Source organism: Peromyscus maniculatus, chromosome 1, assembly GCF_049852395.1.
Source record: "Peromyscus maniculatus bairdii isolate BWxNUB_F1_BW_parent chromosome 1, HU_Pman_BW_mat_3.1, whole genome shotgun sequence".
NCBI lineage: Eukaryota > Metazoa > Chordata > Mammalia > Rodentia > Cricetidae > Peromyscus > Peromyscus maniculatus.
In genome coordinates this window covers 20,105,619-20,125,972 of record NC_134852.1, presented here as the reverse complement: position 1 = coordinate 20,125,972, position 20,354 = coordinate 20,105,619, and the positions used below count along the sequence as shown (strand labels likewise).

At 53.3% G+C, this 20,354-nt stretch overlaps 3 protein-coding genes across 7 annotated transcripts; 2 read left to right on the top strand and 1 right to left on the bottom strand.

The window, feature by feature from the left end:
- Positions 1 to 5,358: 5,358 nt before the first annotated feature.
- On the top strand, positions 5,359 to 8,430 carry Ube2m (ubiquitin conjugating enzyme E2 M). Its single transcript, XM_006997194.4, has 6 exons — positions 5,359 to 6,016; positions 7,007 to 7,101; positions 7,204 to 7,242; positions 7,340 to 7,443; positions 7,766 to 7,829; positions 7,916 to 8,430. Exons 1-6 carry the CDS (start codon positions 5,908 to 5,910, stop codon positions 8,054 to 8,056), a joined length of 552 nt encoding a protein of 183 aa, XP_006997256.1. The 5' UTR covers positions 5,359 to 5,907; the 3' UTR covers positions 8,057 to 8,430.
- Positions 8,431 to 8,920: 490 nt separating this feature from the next.
- Chmp2a (charged multivesicular body protein 2A) lies at positions 8,921 to 11,829 on the top strand. Of its 5 annotated transcripts, none has more exons than XM_006997195.4 (6): positions 8,921 to 9,076; positions 9,709 to 9,922; positions 11,018 to 11,197; positions 11,272 to 11,402; positions 11,486 to 11,547; positions 11,622 to 11,829. In XM_006997195.4, exons 2-6 carry the CDS (start codon positions 9,755 to 9,757, stop codon positions 11,747 to 11,749), a joined length of 669 nt encoding a protein of 222 aa, XP_006997257.1. In that variant the 5' UTR covers positions 8,921 to 9,076; positions 9,709 to 9,754; the 3' UTR covers positions 11,750 to 11,829. The 5 variants fall into 5 exon arrangements, with proteins under 5 accessions (XP_006997257.1, XP_006997258.1, XP_006997259.1 ...); XM_006997196.4 differs by having other exon boundaries at positions 8,933 to 9,076; positions 9,647 to 9,922; XM_006997197.4 differs by having other exon boundaries at positions 9,065 to 9,211.
- A 748-nt stretch (positions 11,830 to 12,577) lies between these two features.
- Positions 12,578 to 19,184, bottom strand: Trim28 (tripartite motif containing 28). Its single transcript, XM_006997208.3, has 17 exons — positions 18,807 to 19,184; positions 18,397 to 18,509; positions 18,133 to 18,265; positions 15,665 to 15,800; positions 15,466 to 15,582; positions 15,280 to 15,394; positions 15,033 to 15,179; positions 14,817 to 14,931; positions 14,627 to 14,733; positions 14,494 to 14,530; positions 14,358 to 14,403; positions 14,021 to 14,273; positions 13,618 to 13,937; positions 13,414 to 13,537; positions 13,232 to 13,318; positions 13,004 to 13,141; positions 12,578 to 12,921 (listed from the first exon to the last, which is right to left on the bottom strand). The coding sequence occupies exons 1-17, from the start codon at positions 19,150 to 19,152 to the stop codon at positions 12,745 to 12,747; spliced, it is 2,511 nt and encodes an 836-aa protein (XP_006997270.2). The 5' UTR covers positions 19,153 to 19,184; the 3' UTR covers positions 12,578 to 12,744.
- Between the last annotated feature and the right edge of the window lie 1,170 nt (positions 19,185 to 20,354).

Below are 20,354 nucleotides of genomic sequence, written 5' to 3'. Positions count from 1 at the left end.
CGAATGGCATAGTGAGAGCCTGTCTCCCCCCACCCCCAAAAAAGATAAAATACAAATGTGGTGCGTGATGGCACAGACTTGTAATCATTCTAGCTATTGAGGAAGTTGAGGCAGGCAAACTGCTAGCTAGTTCACCGCCTGCTTGGCCTACAAAGAAACCTCTTTTTGTTTGTTAAAAAAAAAAAAAAAAAAAAAAAAAGCCGGGCAGTCATGGCGCACGCCTTTAATCCCAGCATTTGGGAGGCAGAGGCAGGTGGATCTCTGTGAGTTCAAGACCAGCCTAGGCTACAAAGTGAGTTCCAGGAAAGGCACAAAGCTACATGGAGAAACCTTGTCTTGAAAAAAAAAAAAAAAAGAAGAGGGCTGGAGAGATGGCTCAGAGGTTAAGAGCACCGACTGCTCTTCCAGAGGTCCTGAGTTCAATTCCCAGCACCCACATGGTGGCTCACAACCATCTGTAATGAGATCTGACACCCTCTTCTGTATACATAATAAATAAATAAATCTTTAAAAAAAAGAAAAAGAAAAACAGGGCTTATGGGGTGAGCAGGAGGATGGCTTAGTGGTAAAGCCATCATCAAGCGTGATGCCCTGAGTTTGATCCCTAGAACCCACATGTTGGAAGGAGACAACCAACTCATCAAAGTTGTCCTCTGACCTACACAAGCTGTGTGTCTTTTCTGTTATGTGTGCGCATATACACACACAAGTAAATAAATAAATGGGGAAAGCTATTAAAAGGGGGCCATGGCTGGGAATGCAGTTTATTGAGAGGCTGTTTGCCTAGCATTCACCAGGCTCTGGGATCAATGCCTTGTACTTTGAGGACCGCTTTTATGAGCTGGAGGGAAAAACAAATCAGGAAAGTTGTAAATCTTGGTTGCTGCTGAGAGCAGAGAGATGGGCAGGAAAGAGAGGGTAAGAGGAAGAGAGAACCATGCCATTTGAGTCAGGGTCCCAGAAAGCAGGCTGGTTCAGCTATGGTTGTCAGCAACCAGCTGGATGGGAGCAGAGGGCTGGGGTTATCAAGGAGAATGAGAATGTCCCGAGTATCAAGACAAGCACACTTAGGACTATTGCAGGTATCCAAAGAGAGGGTCTAAGAAAAGTTATGCTTTTTGAGCCACGACTCAGGAAGGTGGGCAGGCTTAGCAGTGAAGATCTGCAAGCTTTACATTTTTAAGTGATGAACTGTCAAGGACGCAGGACTTGGGAGTAGCCATTCATTGATTATCCTGTGCCGGGGTGACTGAGAATCCTGAGGAAGGCCCTTCGGGGTGTTCTCTCCGGGGAGCTAGAAGGCCTGGCTCTGGGTAGTGTGTAGACTACTACTAGAAGGGCCTTCACTGCCAGGTGGAGTTCTGCCAGTGGAAAGCCACCCTTCCCAGCCCCCGTGGCACCTTGTTTCCCAGAGCAGCAGGCTAGGAGGCCTCTGTGGAGTCTTGGCCCTGCAGTGATAGGTAAGTCTGGAGCCCAGAGGAGAATGATCTCATGGCGTCTTCCCTGCCGTTCTCACCACATTCTGGAGCCCGGCAGGACATGGAAGAACACTCAAGCCGCCAAAGGGATTGCCCACCTCTCAAGCTCTCCACCTTGCTGAGCTAATACCAGCAATGTCCATGACATAGTTTCCCTGTGCCCCAACCCACTGTCCAGTCACTCTCATCCCAACAGCACCCCCGAACCCCTGAAACAGTCATAAGCAGACAAGCTTTCTTCCCACCAGAGAGATGAGCACTGAGGAGCGACCATGGAAATGGCCACAGGATACACGCCAGATTGGGAGGCTTAACCCGGAAACTCAGACATTTCAAGATTTCCTGGCCCCACGGGTTTGCAACTAACAGGTACTAAGAAGACCCCAAAATGGGGAGCACAGGCTTCAGGCCCAGGACCAGTTGCTCTAACCTCTGCGATTTGTTCCTCTCACTCTAAGTACAGGCCCCTTCCACCATGGCTCTGTTCATAGCTCTACAAGGGTCTCCTTCATACTAGGGAGTCTTCAGGGCTGCATTCAGCAGGAAGTCACAGGAAATACAGCTGCCAACAGTTTACATGATCCCGGACAGTTCGGGCCAGGTGCCCCATGCCACTGCTTCCTTTTCAACAGCCATATTCCCTTCCATCTCACTGACTGTAACTTTGACACAGTTGCCCACTCCCATGCATTACTGGGGTGCAGGTAGTCAAAGGAGATCTATTTAGCATGATTCAGCTTAAGCCCTAAATCGCAGCTGAGGTCTTCGCTGGGTGTCAGACTGGCTCTGGGAGTTCCCAGGAATACCATTGTAAGGCCTGCATGTCCAAGCCGCTCCTGTGGGAATAGCTTTACCTGTTCCTGACATTTCATGTTGATACCCCAAACTGGGACCTGGCATCAAGGAAAGCAGACAAGTCAAACCAAGTCTGAGGCTGATCCTGTGTGACAGAGTAAGATGGGGGTCCCCGGTCCCTATGACACTCCCTTGTCCCCTCCAACTGTCAGCTGTAAAGGAACAAAGACACAGCTCCGTGAGGCCACCACAACACCCCTAATCTTAGAGAGACCTGGACTCAGATTAAACTGAGATTCATTGTAGTGGGTAGCCATTCCAGCTTTGATCTGGAAGTTCCAACACCCATTGAGGCTTCGACAACTGTCACGCCTTCAAGGTGGGGCCAAGGGAGGTGCTGAGAGACCCGAGCTAGGATGGCTACCCACTACAATTCATGGTTCCAGTTCCAGAAAAGAATTTCAGCCCTAGCCAGTATGAAGCAAAGTTGGAGATTTTATTAAAGATACTTTAATAATAAAAATAATCTTTAGGCATGAGAGAAGTGCTCAAAAAAGACTTAACCAAGTGTGGGTATATGTTTCCCATGGAAGAATGGGGGAAGCAGTGGATATGGAATACTCAAGGAAGAGTCTCAATTGTCTTAGCATTAGCCACATATAATACCTTTTAGGTGGTTCTCAAGTTACACTTCAAAAGAGTTGCTAAGAAGCCTGTTTCCTGCCCGGCAGTGGTGGTACACGCCTTTAATCCCAGCACTCGGAAGGCAGAGACAGGCAGATCTCTGTGAATTCAAGGCCAACCTGAGCTACAGAGTGAGTTCCAGGAAAGGAGCAAAGCTACACAGAGAAATCCTGTCTTGAAAAACCAAAAAAAAAAAAAAAAAGAAAGAAAGAAAGAAAACTGTTTCCTTTCCTCTTTTGAAAAGATTGGAAGCCAGGCAGTGGTGTCGAACGCCTTTAATCCCAGCATTTGGGAGGCAGAGGCAGGTGGATCTCTGTGAGTTCGAGGCCAGCCTGGGCTACAGAGTGAGTTCCAGGAAAGGCACCAAAACTACACAGAGAAACCCTGTCTCGAAAAACCAAAAAATAAAATAAAAGATTGGAGACTGGCTCCAGAGATGCCTTGGATGGAACTGTAATCTCATAAGGTAAAACCAGAAGCTACTAGAATTGTTCAGGTTCAGTACACATCCTTTCCCTGTAAATGGAATTTCTGGTGAGATTCCTAGAACACTGTAGGTTTACAGCTGAGAAGGGGGAAAAACCTTTAAGCAGCTGTTAATTGTACTGGCATTCTTGCTTCTCCAGTTTCCAGGGTCAGAGGCGCTATTCCTTCGGGTCCCCATAATTTTCAGTGTTCTTCTCTCCTACCTCACAGACCACCAAAGATCCTGAACCAAGATAAGCAGACTTTAGACTCTCAGGAGTGCTGAAAGGATGCTGGCAGGCAAGTGCTCCCAATCTTCCAGTAGAACTGCAGGACTACAGAGAACAGCCTGCGCCCCATCTAGCCCCAACCATGGGCCTCTGGATGGGCCAGGCATGGAGGAATATACCTGTAATCACAGCACTCTGAAAACTGAGGCAAGAGAATGATGTGAGTTCACGGTCAGCCTGGACTGAGTTTGAGCTACAGAGATGGATCCTGTCTGGAAGAAGACAGATAAAGCCACAAAAGCGGCAGCTATACAGTAATCAACATGGAGTCAGGTAGCTGAGAAAACAGTGAAGATTAGTTCTGGAGTAGTTTTGGTTTTTTGTTTGTTTGTTTTGTTTTGTTTTCCCCCTGGGTCTCAGAATGGGCTGTGAGTGGAGGCTGAGGTGTGAGGACAGATGGTGGAAGCCAGGTTGGCACCAGACCCAAGCTGAGGTCCCGTCCTTGGCCTGAACTTCTCTCAGTTTTTAAGGATAAAGCCAAGAAGAGATGCTGGGGGGTGGGCAACTGAGATGACAGAGGGCACAAAGGGGACCAGCCTCGAATGGTAAGGAAGAGCGGGGCGGTGGTGGCACACGCCTTTAATCCCAGCACTCAGGAGGCAGAGGCAGGCAGAGCTACATAGTGAGTTCCAGGACAGCCAGGGCTACACAAAAACCCGGTCTCCAAAAAAACAAACAAAAAAACAAACAAACAAACAAAAACCCAGGAAAATGTGGGCAAGGGTGTACCAAGTCCCAAATGTAGGACCATGGTTCATGATGGGTAGCACCGGAGATCTGTCAGATGGCAAAAAAGGGCCTTTATAAAGGAGCGGAGTGGACGGAGTCCCAACCTGTTCCAGGCATGTTTTTCAAGTGGTGACCAGACAAGCTGCAGAAGCTCCTAACAGCGAATTTGGCCGCTTGCTTGTTTCCTAGATGACAGTCGGAAGTCGCTGACCCATCCTGAGCTATTTCCTCCCGCCTCCCAAGCACCCTAAGCTGTGACTGGATCTGAGCTGACTCAACCTAGGACCGTCAAGAGGCACGATGCCATTTCTGCTGGTCTCTAGGCCGCAGCTATGAGCCCTATACCCATGTCCACCTTGGACCGTAAAACTACACAGTGCGCAAGCACCCTCTGCTGCACAATAGAAATCTATTTTAAGGAACAAGGGTCTCATGTGTTTGTTGCCTAGGATGTCCCTGAACGCCTGGGCTCAAGTGAACCTGATGTCTCAGCCTCCAGGAACAATACGAGTTTTAAGCTAGTTTACATCAATCGCAATCTGGATTTGCGATGAGATTGGGAGAGCTCAGACAATGTTATGTCCCTTATAACGCCCAGGCTCTGTCTTTGCTGAGCCCACAGAGAGCAAGATCCATTCTAGCCCATTCCCGCTACGCTCCGCATAAGCGCCACATTAAATGGAACCACCGACAGCCAAACAGCCACTACCCGCCTCGATCAAAAATGGTTGCAAGTACCGCTTCCTGCTCTGCTGGGTGCGCATCCCAGGAAGTACCCGCTGGACCGCCGAATAGTCACCTCCACACACGGAAATGCCCGAGCTTAACCGAAGAAGACCGAACCCAAAACTCCAACGAGGAGCAACCTGGGGGCTGCAAAGGGTTGCGCAGGCGCAGAACGCAGCCGGGAACAGGAAGAACCGAAGTGGGCAGGCGGCGGAAAGTGCCGAAGCGGCGGGGCGCCCGAGGCCGTTGCCGACCTCCGCAGCGAAGCCGCGCCTGCCGCGGAAGCTGAGCCTCTGTCGGTACCCTGCCGCCGCCAGCGCGGCTGCCACCTCCTCCTCCCACCTCACCGCAGCCTCCTCGCAGAGGGAGCAGGCAGGCCGGAGAGTGGCGGACCCGGGAAGGCCATCGTCCGCAGCCGCAGCGGGGCCTCACAAGACCTGAGCGGAAGAGGGGGAGGAGGGCGCGGGCGCCGAAGCAGGGGCGGGGCCGAGGAGCGCCGAGTCCTCCCGAGCGCCTCCGAACGCACCCGAGGCGCTCAGCCAGGCCAGGAGCCGGACTACGGGAGCCGAGGCGGGCCGTGTGGTGGGCGCGGAGCAGCGCGGCAGGCCGGGCGGGCGGCGGCGGCAGCGGAGGAGGCCGCGGCAGCGGGTCCGAGGAGCGGAAGCGGCGCAGGAGGCGGCGGGGGGCCGGGTGGCCGGGGTCCCGGGCCCCGCGGCGGCGGCGGCGGCGGCGGCGGCAGGATGATCAAGCTGTTCTCGCTGAAGCAGCAGAAGAAGGAGGAGGAGTCGGCCGGCGGCACCAAGGGCAGCAGCAAGAAGGCGTCGGCGGCGCAGCTCCGGATCCAGAAGGGTAGGGGGTCGGGACCCCGCGTTCGAGGTCTGGGGCCGGGGTGTGAAAATGCAGCCGCTGAGGAGGGGTATCGGAAGTCGGGGTCCGAGGGCTGTGATGCGGGACGGGGGTGCGGTCACTGGGGAGGGTCAGAGATTGGGGCCGGGTGTGGGGCGTTGGGATACCAAGGCCTGGATTGTTAGGGGCCCGGAATCTGTTAGGGGAGGGGGATAGTTTGAGAGCCGGACGGGAACTTTGCTTTGGGGTGACGGGCCTTGAAGATAAGGTGAAGGTTGTGAGTTGGAGATAAGTAGGAAACGGTTTCGTGTGTTCTTTTGGGGTCTTGTAGCCCAGGACTCAGGAGTCGGGCAGAGCAGTTTTGAGTTTGCGGTGAGGGGGAGAGAGGAAGAAAGGTGACAAGGGCTAAGAAATGGGAGTGAGGAGGGATCAATTTAAGTAAGCTCCATGCTTGAAGTCTCGGGAGTCAGATGGGAACCGGGGCGTGGAATAACCCGGAGAAGAGGAAGGCCAGTGGAAGCTAGATAGTTGATGAAAAGGGATGATTTAGTGTTTGAAGAAGGGTCATGGTCCTTGAATTAGGATGGACATAAACAGAGTGGATAGAGATCATGACTAGAGAGCCTCGGGTTTAGGGTGCTCAGGGGCTCTTGAAAACCAGGATTATGGGAGCAGGGGTTCTTGGGGACTGTGTGGTGGGAACTTCTGGTGGGGGGGTCTAGGGAGATAATAAGGGTTTGCCCTTTCCCAAGAGATGGGCATCCAGTTCCAACTGAAGATGCTTGTATGTGGGATACTGTGTATCCGGAAGAGTCCGTGCAGAGACTGAAAAGTGGGGAAGAATATATATATAGTACGGACTGAGAGATGTGGAGCACACCACACAACCGAGCTCACGGGTCCAGGAGTACTTGAGGATTTGCTGACACCTGCCCAGACCTACCTCCTTCCTTTCACCTGTTTTCTCTCCCTCTGTCTGCTGCCCAAATCTAGACATTAACGAGCTGAACCTGCCCAAGACTTGTGACATCAGCTTCTCAGACCCAGACGACCTCCTCAACTTCAAGCTGGTTATCTGTCCTGATGAGGTAAGAGTCAAATGAGCATGGCAGGGGTTCCCAAGAACAGACCCCAGGGGTAGCCCCATAGGGAACAGGGAACCCTAATTCATTCTCCCCTTCCTTCCCCAGGGCTTCTACAAGAGTGGGAAGTTTGTGTTCAGTTTTAAGGTGAGTCCCGAGTGGACAGAGGCGGCTCTGTGGAGAAGCAGCAGCAGCTGATGATGCATAGCCCAAAAAACCTACATTTCTCTTTTTCTGGGGCCAGGTGGGACAAGGTTACCCACATGACCCCCCCAAGGTGAAGTGTGAGACAATGGTTTATCATCCCAACATTGACCTCGAGGGCAACGTCTGCCTCAACATCCTCAGGTGATGGCACTGCCTTCCCTTTCCCTCTCAAGGCCTGCCTTCCATGCGTCCTCTTGGCTCTTTTGTGGATGCCGCACCCATCTCTGTCCCTCCCTCCCCTTTATGGTCTGTGGTCCTCTGTCTTTTCATTTCCAGGTTGTCTTCTTGATAGCCTGGCCTTGGCTTTCTCCATGGCCTGCCCTGTTCCATATCTTACCCCTTTCTCACATCTCACTCTTCAGTGTTGTGGGTCTCCTGTGGGCCTGACCTGTTTGGTACTAGCAGGGCCAGTGGCAGCTCCCACTCACCAACCCATGATAACCTTGATGCTCTCTGCCCACAGAGAGGACTGGAAGCCAGTCCTGACGATAAACTCCATAATTTATGGCCTGCAGTATCTCTTCTTGGTGAGTAGGGATAGGCATTGGAGGCTGAGGGTTTGTTGGCCGTCTGCCTCTCTTGCCTGATTAACTTCCGCTTGTACTGGCCCCAGGAGCCCAACCCCGAGGACCCACTGAACAAGGAGGCTGCCGAAGTCCTGCAGAACAACCGGCGGCTGTTTGAACAAAACGTGCAGCGCTCCATGAGAGGTGGTTACATCGGGTCCACCTACTTCGAGCGCTGCCTGAAATAGGGTTAGCAAATACCCATCCCTGCCGGGGTTACCAGCCCAGGCATCCCCTGCAAATATTTATTGGGGGCCCGGGTAGGGTGTGTGGGGTAGCCTTGGCCCCTGCCTTGGCCTTGCCTCCCCTCCCTGTCACCTGCCCCTAGTTATTTTTTTTTAACCACCACGTGATTATGGTCGGTGCTGCCTCCTCCCGACCTGCTCAGCGATGGGAAATGAATTGGCTTGTTTAGCGCCCCCCCCTCCCGCTGGGTGCTGTCCAACACCCCCACTCTTGACTGTGGGGTAAGTGGGCAATGGTCCTGGGTCGCTGGGCCCAGGCAACCCACCCCACCACCACTGGAGGTCCCACCAGGCTATTAAAGGGGAATGTTACTGCATGGCCTCTGCCTCTTCCTTCTGTGGGGGGGGGGGGGAGGGGAGGGACAGGTGAGGTCCACCATCGTCCGTGATGAAGATGAGTGAGTGTGTGTGTAGCCACTGTGGCCTTGGGTTGAGTGGGAGCACTCACTGAGATGAGGAGCAAGCAATGCAAAGAATCGGCTAATTTCAGTCCCTGGCCTTTACACCGACATAAGCGAGCCTACAAGTCATCTCCAGGCTTGCCCCTCTATGCCATGACTGGGCCCGCCGATTTGGCCCCTGCCAGGCACTTGCTAAGATTCCATGAATGAACCGCCCAAAGGAGGGTCGAGTATGGGCCTTCCGGAACGAATAGGCCGGTGCCGGTTCTGCTGCAATCCTGCTGGGAGCCTGCGAGGGTTACTAGGGTGGGACTTGTGTCTTCCGCAGAGGTGCGGGGGTCTTCTGCGCATGCGCGTTGTTGCTGGCTGTGCGCGTGCGTCCTGCCGCTTCCCAGCATTCCGGGAGAGGGTGGGCCGTGTGACGTCATGTCGTTTAATCCGGAAACGGCGGCGGCGGCAGCAGAGGCTACCGAACCGAGGGGCTGTTGGTGGTGGGGGCCCAAGGCTTCGGAAAGAAAGGGGCGTGACCCGGAAGCGGAAGCCCATCGCTCTCTCGGCTCCGGTGAGTGGCCCCTGCTGGGCCGCAGGTCCCGGTTGGGCGGCAGCGTAGGAGGGCTTCTCGGCTAGGGGGTCGGATGTCGCGCAGTCTGCCCGACCCTGCCCTCGTCATCGAGGTCCCCACCTCTGCCTGCCCTCGGTACGCAGGCTCCTCTGCATCCCCACGACCTGCCCTCCGTTCTGTCACGTCCTGGGTGTAGATGCCGGCCACTTGTACCCGGCGAGCCAGGTGCCCTCATCATTCAGGTCCATTACCTCACCTTAGGGCCCAACTTCCACCTAACTAGGTTTCAGAACATGCTCCATCCTATCCTCCCTTGACGAGGGGCCCCGCAACCACCCACCCTCTCCTCAGTACTCAAACACCTTGGCGTGCCTACTCACGTCTGGGTCCCTGGAATACTCCAGAACCACGCCCTTAAGTCTGCCCTACTGTTTGCGAGAGCAGGGCAGTGGCGGGCGGAGGGGGTGCGCCTGAGCCAGAGAAGTGGGTAACTTGAGTTCTGGCTGCTCTCACTTCGGACCTTCCCTGACTAATCCTTTTTGACTGCTCATGCGTACCTCCTGTCCCCAGGTTCTAACCACTGACAGGACCCTATTTCTGCCTTTTGCTGTCCTGGGCCCTGCACCCTACAGCTAGGTCTGACGTCTGCCTCAGATCTGCTGGTGGAGTCCTACCACTATGGACCTGTTGTTTGGGCGCCGGAAGACGCCAGAAGAACTACTTCGGCAAAACCAGAGAGCCCTGAACCGAGCCATGCGGGAGCTGGACAGGGAGCGGCAGAAGCTAGAAACCCAAGAAAAGAAAATCATTGCAGACATCAAAAAGATGGCCAAGCAAGGCCAGATGGTGAGTGCCAAGTGGTCAGGGGCCGGGACACAAACAAGGCAAGGTGCCATCTCAGCCGCTGTTTTAAGGACAGTGAAAGGCGTGTGCTTTGAAGAAAGCTGAGTGAAAGCTAAGCAGGAATTTCCTAGTTTGGGGTATCTGGGGAACTCCTTAACATTAGTACGATGAGTGAGCCTGCAGAGAAGCTAGCCAAGGAGTGCATCAAGCAGACAACAGCAAGTGTTAGCCATAACAAACCGGGAGAACAAGAGTGGCCGTGAGCCAAACAGAATTGGAGGCTGCAGTGTGAGCCAGGATGAAGGAACCTGTGTTAACTGGCCTTGTCAAAAAAAAAAAAAAAAAAGCCAGTGAGAAGCTGGGCAGTGGGTGGCACACTCCTTTAACCCCAGCACTCGGAAAGCAGAGGCAGGTGGATCTCTGTGAGTACAAGGCCAGCCTGGGCTACATAGTTCCAGGAAAGGCGCCAAAGCTACACAGAGAAACCCTGTCTTGAAAACAAACAAAGGCCATTAAGGATGGGAGGTGGGCGGGTGTACAGTTGGTCAGTGTGCCAGTAACATGTAAGTAGGGAATGGAAGCTGGATTTTGGATGCATTTTTTATGTGATTCCAGATACAGTGAGGCATACATAGGCTCTGTCATATGGAAGAGTTGGGTGTTTTGTTTTCTTCAGTGCCAGGGATTAGACTACAGAATTTTGTGCATGTTAGGCAAGGCTCTACCAGCATCCAAGCCCTGGCCCAAGGCAGATTCTGGTCCAGTCTAGGGGTTAAAACTGAGAAAGTCTAAGAAGTGACTCTGGATATAAAAGGGAATAGGGATAAGAACTAAGCCTAGGCCTGCTACCTTCCTGCATATAAGGACCAGATTACAGACAAGCCTGAATACAGGGGCCCTCTGTGTCTGTAGTCTCAGCATTAGGAAAACAGGGACAGATTGCCAGTAGGCTACTCTGGGCTACATAGATGGCTGGAGTGATACCCCTGAGTGGAAGGTGAGATTTTTGAAGTAATCACTTGGGTTAGTTTCCATTAGTCTTCTAGATCTCAACAGAAATAAAGTGTAACTCATTGTTTATTGTTTTATCCACTGCAGGATGCTGTTCGAATCATGGCGAAAGACCTGGTTCGTACCCGGAGATATGTACGCAAGTTTGTGCTGATGCGGGCCAACATCCAGGCTGTGTCCCTCAAGATACAGACTCTAAAATCCAACAACTCAATGGCACAAGCCATGAAGGGTGTTACTAAGGCCATGGGCACCATGAACAGACAGGTTTGTCCCTCTCAATCCACCTTCCCATCCCCATTGACCTTCCGACTGCTCACTCACCCTCCCCCTTCTTCCAGCTCAAATTACCCCAGATTCAGAAGATCATGATGGAGTTTGAACGGCAGGCAGAGATCATGGATATGAAGGAAGAAATGATGAATGACGCCATCGATGATGCCATGGGTGATGAGGAAGACGAAGAGGAGAGGTGTGGAAAGTAACAGTCTGGCAGGGATGTTTTCCAGGCCCCTCACCCATTCATAGCCCTCATGAGTTGTCCTTCTTTCCTAGTGATGCTGTTGTGTCCCAAGTCCTGGATGAGCTGGGACTGAGCCTCACAGATGAGCTATCAAGTGAGTGTTCCAAACCCATCTTCTTCCCCACCCCAAGTTCAGCCACAGCCCTTGACCCTCACTTCTCTCTGCAGACCTCCCCTCCACTGGTGGCTCCCTCAGTGTGGCTGCTGGTGGGAAGAAAGCAGAGGCCACAGCCTCAGCCCTGGCTGATGCTGATGCAGACCTGGAAGAGAGGCTCAAGAACCTTCGCAGGGACTGAACAACTCTCCTCCAAAGGATGGACTCTATGCCCAGGGTTTTCACCCTGTCCCCTCCAAAATAAAGAAATTTGGACATAAATTTCCCCCAAGGCTGTGAGACTTCCCAAACTTGTGACTAGTGGCAATGGGACCCAACTCTAGGTTGGAGTTTGGGGCAGTAGGCAAGTAGGCAAGTTCTCAACCAGGTACAAGCCCCACACTTAGCAACTGGCACTAAGACTACAGGCCAACCACCCCAAGTGGGCTAGTAGCATCCTGGTAACGCAGACCTCAATCTACCAACCCAACAGGGTTTGCCCTATAAAACATGACAATGGATAAAAAAAGGTGGTGACTGTCAGCCCAATTGGGTGTAGTCTGGGGCTCAACTGGCAATTGGCCAAACCATCCGTCAATGACAAACTAGTGTCAGGATCCTAAGCAATAAGGGACAAATTCTTTGCCAGGTGTGATAGCGCAAACCTTTAATCCCAACACAAAAGGCAGGCAGATCTGAGTTAAAGACCAGCCTGGTTTTACAGAGTTCCAGGAAATCCAGACCCTGTCTTGGGAGGAGAGGAGGGTTGGACAAAAAGAAAAATGTCTGGAATCTCAGCATGCAACCCACTTTTTAGTGCAAGCTGATTATCTGAGTAGCTTCAGGTCCAGATTTTCTATTTGGCCAGTGGGAGGAACATGTTACATCTAAGACCTCAACCCAAGTTTCACAGGGATAGTGTTCAAATCTTTCACCCTGCCAAAAAGATAAGGTCCCCTGGGAAAGATAGTTTTGATATGGTAAATAAAATAAGTCCTCAGGAAACAGTCCTGAAACATCTGAGGCATGATCGACTCGGTGAAATTTTTATTAAATCCACAGAAGTAAAAACCATTTTGTGAGGAGGGACTGAAGGACAGGGCCACCAAGAGCAGGAGTCAGGCCACCAAAGGAGGGGGTATGGGGTGAAAAGACAAAGACCAGAGCTTGACTGGGCTGACCACAAGAGCTCCAGCTTCAGGGACCATCACCAGGGCCACCAGACAGCTCCTGAGAACTTAGGCTAGCATTGGGAAGGTTCAGCGGTGGCGGTTCTACCAGCACAGCAGAAAACTTGGTGTCACCAAAGGCATCATTCATGCGCGTCTCAAAGAAGCGCTGCAGGCCGATGATGGACTGCACATCCGCCTTGTCCTGGGCCAATTAAGAGCAGAGTGGTGAGTAGTCCTGGCTTTCCTCCCCCCTGCGCCCGCCCTGCTTCATTCTGCAGGCTCACCTCAGTCAGCTTGTTGAACTGCTTGAACATGCGACCCACATCTTGGGCAAACTCCTGGGGAGAACTATAAGGGGGCGACAGCTTCTCTTGGAGGCGAGCACGTATCAGGGTCAGGTCTAGGGTACCACCTGGCTGCTCCTGCAGGTAGAGACAACATATAGGCTTAAGAGGGGATACCCACCACCTACCTCTCAGCATCCCTAACCTCTCCTCTGTTCTAGAACTCACCATGGAGAATGAAGAATCGGTAGCCAGCTGATGCAAAGGGCGGCAGGGTTCGTGGCAGAACAGGGCCAGAAGGACACGCTCACATTTCTAGACAGTACAAGAGATGTCAGAGTTATAGCATGGAGGAGGACTTCAGCTACTGGGTCACCCAACACCTATGAATCAATTCCTTCAGCCCTCACCCGCTGATTGGCTGGTGAGAGCTTAGCTACCACACCAGTGCTATCTGCTCCATCCAGGCTAAGGCTTCCATCTTCCTCCTTCAGGTCAGGGAGCACGTGGCAAAGGGAGCAACTCCACTCCTCCCTAGGGTCAAGAGTAGGAGATGTAAACGACAACAACCAACCCTCCATGATGTATCTGACCCTGCCCAGCCTCACACTTACCCTGGCACATCCTGCAGGGCAGGGAGGTGGCAATCCAGGTGGAAGCAAAATTCACACTGGTTGCACATGACCAGGTCACCTGGCTTCTGGCAGACACGGCAGATAGTGGCACTGTCATCCAGGATACCCGGTCCACCTACTGGGGCTGAGGTACCCTCAGGAGCCACTACTTCCAGGCCTGAGCTAGTACTGCCACTAGGTGAAGCCAGGCGGGGTCCCTCAGCACCAGGGCCTTCACCCAGAGCCATCAACACGGGCTTGGTCTCAGGACCCTCAGTGACAGCAGGCGGGGCTCCGATAGCAGCTTCTGTTTCTTCTTCCTATAAGACAGTGTTGTTATCCAAATCTGGGGTGACAGGTGTCACTCTCTAATCACTGCCCTGTATTGTAACGACAGGCTCACCTTAACAATGGCCATCCCAGGCAGGGGTAGGGCACCAGGAGCTCCTGGGGGCACAGTCCCAGCCTGACCAGCAGCTGCTGCAGCAGCACCACGCTCAATAACAATCAGATTGTAATCCTCAGTGGTGCTTCCAGGGAAGACTTTGAAGACTGGTGGCTGGCTATCAGCAGTGAGATCCAGGTCCAGGCGTTCAAGGCTCACGCGTGGCACCTTCCGCATGAGGCCACTTACTTCTCCCTCACCAGAGCGCGCCCTGTAAGTACATACACCTTGTTATGAGATCCTACACATCCCTACCACACCAGTACTACACCACCTACTCCAATGTCACACTTACCGCTTCATGCCTGACACATGCGGCTCTGCACTTGAGTATGGATCATCTGTTCAGAAGACAAAGAGTTGGCAGAAAAGACAAACACGGGGTATGCACCAAGCCCTTCCAATAAAATCTCAGGCAAAAAACTACTTACCTGACCCAAAGCCATAGCCCTCCTGTACCTCCATGGGCTAGAGACAGAACAGAGAATGTGCTCATTAAGTGGGGCAAGTACTCCACGCATCCTATGGCCCTCACCCCTTTCTTGGCTCCTCTCCCCAGCTCACCTGGCTACTGCCAGACCCTTGCTTGTTTAGGGGCCCTGGCGCTCTTGGAGGAGCCATGGGCCCAGGACCTGTGGAGTTCGTACCAGGACGCTCAGCCACAATCTTGCCTGAAGAAGAGAGAATCTTCAGTAGGTGCAGTATTGCCTAGGATGCTCCCCAGGTCAAGCAAAAGACTAAATACACAACCTACCAAAAGCCTCAGCACTCTTGGTCCAGGCATTGAGATCCCACTGAAACTTCATCTCACCATGAGGCTCCACAGGATCCACAATCATTTTGAGAGCACGATGCAGCTGGAAATAGATCTAATGGGGCAAAAAGGTAGCATATGAGCTCACTTGCTAACTTACAGGGTCCCAAAGATGTTGAATGGCCATCTAGCTGAATAAAGCCCACCACTACACACCAGCTTCTTAGAAAGCAAGAGGGCTGTATTGTTATCACTTTCCAGAGCCCAAGAGGCAAATCGCAAAATGTGTTCCTGATGCTTCTGGATTTTGGTCATGGTCCAGTGCTGGCGCTCCAGACGCTCCTGCTGCCCCTCCGTCACTTTCTGCAGATCAAGGAGAACAGGGTCAGGAAGACGGCAAAGCAGTGAGTACTAGGATCATTCTCTGCCCTGGATGGTGTCATGCTTACAATATAAGATTTACCTGGGCATCATTGACCAGAACCCGGCCCCGTTTATTCAACTCCTTCATGATCTGCAGAATGGCCATCTTGACATCAACCTGCACACGCTTCTGCACATCAGACACCTGGCGGATCCTAATGGACAAGACAAGTCAAGCCAGGGACCCTTACCCTGGGACCCCAATAGCCCTGGCACCCTCACTTACGAGCTGCGAACCTCCTTGGTGTTTTTCTGCAGTGTGGCATGTTTGTCCCCAAGACGTTTCACCAGAGAAGCCAAGAGTTTACGTTGGTTCCTCACTGCATCTTCCAAGAACTGGTACCTAAAACCACACAAAAAAGTGAGCCTACATGCTCAATTGGGAAGTGGTGGCATCCACCTACCCACTGTGACTTGAGACTCACTGATGGTCCTTGTGAGCGTTGAGCTGGCAGTCCCGGCAGGTCAGAGTATCACAGCTCTCACAAAACAGTACAAGGGGTTCATGCTTGTGCACATTACAATAGACTGTGCGTTCACCATCAGGAGTCTTAGCAGGCCCTGGGAAATCGGAATCATGCCCTTAGTAATCTCCAACTCAAGTGGCAGACAAAACCCTTGTGACCCCATTTCCAGCTCATCCCACAACCTTGACCCACCTACTGAGAAGACCTAAATCAACAATGGAGCTTTTTGCTCCCAGATGACCCCACTATCCATCACAATGGATATATACAAGCTTGTGGAGAATCTCTTTACTATATCCTGGTTAACTTTCTCCCTGCCAACAAACCATACCCAAATAAACAAGGTCCTGATGGCTCAGAGTAATGACACCCAGACACAACAAAACAACAACAGTTATCTCCCTGTTAAAAAAGCTAATTACGCCGGGCGGTGGTGGCACATGCCTTTAATCCCTGCACTGGGGAGGCAGAGCCAGGCGATCTCTGTGAGTTCAAGGCCAGCCTGGGCAACCAAGTGAGTTCCAGGAAAGGTGCAAAGCTACACAGAAAAACCCTGTCTAATTACATTATCAGCGCCCAGGAAAATGGATGATGATGATGATAAGTTCAAGGCAAGCTTGAGCTGCATATAGTGAATTCAAAGTCAGACTTGTCTCTATAGTGAGACCGATCTCCTTGAAAGAAGAGGATGGACATAATCCCAGGTCTCAGGAGGCAAAGGCAGACAAACCTGAGTTTGAGACCAACCTGATTTACATACTGAGTTATCTTCCCCAAAAAGGCCTGGCATAACACAACTTTTTTTTTGTTTTTTGAGACAGGGTTTCTCTGTGTAGCTTTGCGCCTTTCCTGGAACTCACTTGGTAGCCCAGGCTGGTGTCGAACTCAGGGATCCGCCCCCCTCTGCCTCCCGAGTGCTGGGATTAGAGGCGTGCGCCACCACCTGCCCGGCGGTATAACACAACTTTAATTCCAGTGCTTGGGAAGCAGAGGTAAGCAGGATCTCCTTTAGTGTGAAGACCAGCCTGGTCTACACATTGAGTTAAAGCTGGGCATGGCAACATACTCCTTTAATCCTAGCACCCAGGAGGCAAAAGTAAGTATCTGTGAGTTGAGGCTAGCCAGTTCTACAAAGTTCTAGGACAGCCAGTGCTGTTAACAGAAAGAAAAAAAAAGTCTTGAAAAAAAAAAAAGGGGGGGGGGTGACCAAGCATACTGACAATAGCCTATTTTAATTCAAGTACTTTGGAGCTATGGAAGGAACATCAAGAATCCAAGGCCAGCCTGGGCTACAATAAGACAATGTCTCACCAAAACAGAAAGTGACTGTGGTATCAGTCCCTTTCCTCCCCAATGCTAATTAATCCAATCCAGGCTGTACTTACCAAGTCCAAACTATGTACTACTAGAACACAAGCCAGTCAGGCCTTGGCTTCCTTCATGTCACTGTTGTATCCCTGGATCTGTCCTGTGGTGTTATTAGATATGACCTGCAGATCCCATGCCTCCTGCTTCTCAGCCTTCACCACACACACACCTTCCACTACCACCATCACACTTTCCCTCTGGGGCCGGAGGAACTACAACTATCACATCAAAAAGATGATCCTAAGAGTCTGGACCAGCCGGGTGGTGGTGGTGCATGCCTGTAATCCCAGCACTTGGGAGGCAGAGCCAGGTGGATCTGTGAGTTCAAGGCCAGCCTGGGCTACAGAATGAGTTTCAGGAAAGATGCAAAGCTACACAGAGAAACCCTGACTCAGAGAAAAAAAAGAAATAAAGAGAGTCCGGACCAAATCCCTGCCCCCCAAAAAAGACCTATTCCATCCATACCCAGTCCACCATATAGCTAAAAAATCCTAGATGTCTGACCATGAGCCTGCCTTTAAGAAGGGAAGACGCTTGATGCTCACTGCTAAATCATTCCAGGACTCACCCTCACTCACTGATGGATGGCCCAAGAGCCATCATCCCTTCCTGTTCCAGAGTTCTTTCCCACCAGTTTAAAGCCAGGTGCCAGAGAACAAACATCCAAATCCAAACTCACTTCCATCTTGCCTTCATTAACTGCTTATACTAACTAAGCTGTCCACCACCAGGACCCACTCTCTTCCAAGATCTTAGCTCACTCCTTAGTATTGACTGCAGCATACTCAAACTCTACACACAAGCCAGGCGGTGTTAGAGGCAGGACAGCCAAGGCTACAGAGAAACGCTCTACAGAGAAATGCTGTCTCAAAAAAAGAAAAACAAAAACCCTACACACATTACCTTTCCCACCTAGACCCCCAAGAGTGCACTCCTGAACCCAGGAATTTTTTGGGTTCTGTGTCAGGTCCCTGGAAAAACACTCATCCAGCAAGCAGGCATTTTAGGCAAATAAAAGACATGAGGGCAGCCCCAACAGCCTCCCAATTTTCACATACCCGTGGAGCGCACAGTGTGGTCCTTGGTGTACTTCACCCGTTGGTGGGCTTCCACACAGGTCTCACACAGTGGCTCAGAGCACTCCACACAATAGCTTGTGGCTGGGGCATTATCTTCACAGCTAGTGCAGCACTGTGAAAGAAAGGAGGGTTAGAACAGGCAGAACCACCCAGCAGACCCGCATTTACTTCCCAGAAAACGCATCCTGAACCTGCTAGGCTCCGGAAAAGGACATGCACGCCATTCACTCCCCCAGGACACACCTGGTTAGCATCCTGGGAATCAGAAGAAGTCTTGCTGCCACTATCACGCATAAAGTAATTCTCCACGATGTCTTTGGAGTAGCACTGCTGCTTGCACACTGGACAATCCACCACTGCTGGGACAAGAAGGTGTGAAAATCCCGGACGCTCACCTAAGCCATGCCTCCCACTCGAGGGCTGAACCACGGACACTCTTTCTGGACGTTATTCCCCTCCATCTCCTATCACACTCTGCAGCTGAATGTCCAGCCCAGGCCACTGGCATCGCTCGGAGGCCAAGAGCCCGTCCCCCCCCCCCCCCCCGACTGAACCACCAGGCCTAACCCTACCCGGGCCCCCATACTCTCGCACAGGCGCAGTCCCGAACACAGGCTGAGAGGGGGAGGGGCACCCGGCCACCCAGCACTCACTAGCGCCGTCCGCCGCTGCGCCGCCATCCCCCGAATTATTCGCTGCGGCCGGTGTGGCGGGGCCTAGGCAGGCACTGCAGGCCGAGTGCAGGCAGGGCAGCAGCCGAGGCTCCCGCTCGGGTCGCAGGCGCTCGCGACACACGCCGCAGTGCTCCAAAAGCTCCTGCGCCTCGCCACCGCCCCCCGCGGGCGAGGACGCGGACGCAGAGGCCGCCGAGGCTGAAGAGGCGGCGGGGCGCTTCTCGCCGCCCGCCGGGCCCTCGCCCGAGCCTGGGCTGCCAGAAGCCGCCGAGGCCGCCGAAGCCGCCGCCGCCGAGGCCGCCGCAGCCGCCGCCGAGGCCGCCATTCACACGCCGCCGGGGGGGTGGGGGGGCCGCCCAGGGGAGGAGGGGCGCGGAGCCCGCTGCGCAGGCGCAAGAGCGCTCCGCCGCCAACGGCCGGGTAGTCGCGGCTGCCGCGAGGCCGAGCTCCGCCACGCGTCTCCTGGGCCGACGCCCGCCGCGCCCCGGGCGCAGCCGAGATGCGGCCAAGCCGCTGGCTACCGGCCTCTCTGCAGACGACGGCGCCACCCGCGCCGCCTCCTCCCTGGCTGCTGAGACGCGGCGCCGCAAGACTTGCTAACAACCGCCCGACCGCGCGCCGCTCGCAGAAAGAGCCGCGGCCTGGAGGCGGGACAGAAATATCTGGCGCCGACGACGCCGCGCACGCGCGTTGGGCACCGCAGCCCGGGGGCGGGGCACAGGCCGATTACGCAGGCGCCAGGGCCCTCCCTTGCACTCGCGGCCGCCCTTCCCGGGCTTGCGTGGCGACTCCGCGGGTGCGGGATTCACCGGCGGAGTACGGGCGCGAAGTCTCCCAGGGCCGGGGACGGTGCACCAAGGCTGACCCCCGCGTGCTTTAGCGCGCGGGCAGTGCAAAGCTGCACCTCGGGCCCCGCCCCCTCAGCGGGCGTGGCGACGTCTGCAGCCCCGACCCGGCCTATAGTCGAGGAGGAGGGGCGGGACAATGTGGGGTGGGCGGGGCCGCAGCCGAGCAAAGAGACTTGAGCCCAGGTGGAGGGGGCGCGGGGTCTTTAGCAGGAAGGAAGTTCCCGCCGGAACGCGGAGGCGGTCTTAACCCAAACTTTTTTTTTTTTTTTTTAATTGTTAAACTCGGGAAGCACAAAGTTGCCCTAAGTCAAACCGTAGATCACAGAGAGCCATTGAGAAGCCGTTCTGTAAAACTCTGCCCGGTCCCTCCATAACCCTTTCTTAGTGTCAGCCATCTGCTATCCTGATTTTGATGGGTTTTTTGGAGGTGGGCGAACTGAACGTTTAACGCAGAAGAATAAAAGTTGGATCTGAGTGGTGAATCTTATCTGACGGGAAGAACAGGACCTGGAGAGGAATCAGGACCCATCTGAGGAGAAGAGCAGGCTCTAGAATGAAGAATCTGAGGAAGAGAATAGCAAGATTCAGCGTGACTAGGAGTCTCAGAAGCAGGATCAGTATAGACAAGGCATTCTGTCCCCCTTCCCATTTCACTCCCGTGCTGAGGGTAAAAGCCTCT

Coding starts and splice junctions, on each gene's coding strand:
- Chmp2a (XM_006997195.4), top strand. CDS start 9,755: ATGGACCTGTTGTTTGGGCGCCGGAAGACGCCAGAAGAACTACTTCGG. Junction 11,198..11,271: donor TGGGCACCATGAACAGACAG/GTTTGTCCCTCT, acceptor CCCTTCTTCCAG/CTCAAATTACCCCAGATTCA. Junction 11,548..11,621: donor CCTCACAGATGAGCTATCAA/GTGAGTGTTCCA, acceptor TTCTCTCTGCAG/ACCTCCCCTCCACTGGTGGC.
- Trim28 (XM_006997208.3), bottom strand. CDS start 19,152: ATGGCGGCCTCGGCGGCGGCTGCGGCGGCCTCGGCGGCGGCGGCTTCG. Junction 13,938..14,020: donor CTGGGATGGCCATTGTTAAG/GTGAGCCTGTCG, acceptor ACTGTCTTATAG/GAAGAAGAAACAGAAGCTGC. Junction 13,319..13,413: donor TCTCACCAGCCAATCAGCGG/GTGAGGGCTGAA, acceptor TGTACTGTCTAG/AAATGTGAGCGTGTCCTTCT.
- Ube2m (XM_006997194.4), top strand. CDS start 5,908: ATGATCAAGCTGTTCTCGCTGAAGCAGCAGAAGAAGGAGGAGGAGTCG. Junction 7,444..7,765: donor GTCTGCCTCAACATCCTCAG/GTGATGGCACTG, acceptor CTCTGCCCACAG/AGAGGACTGGAAGCCAGTCC. Junction 7,830..7,915: donor GCCTGCAGTATCTCTTCTTG/GTGAGTAGGGAT, acceptor TACTGGCCCCAG/GAGCCCAACCCCGAGGACCC.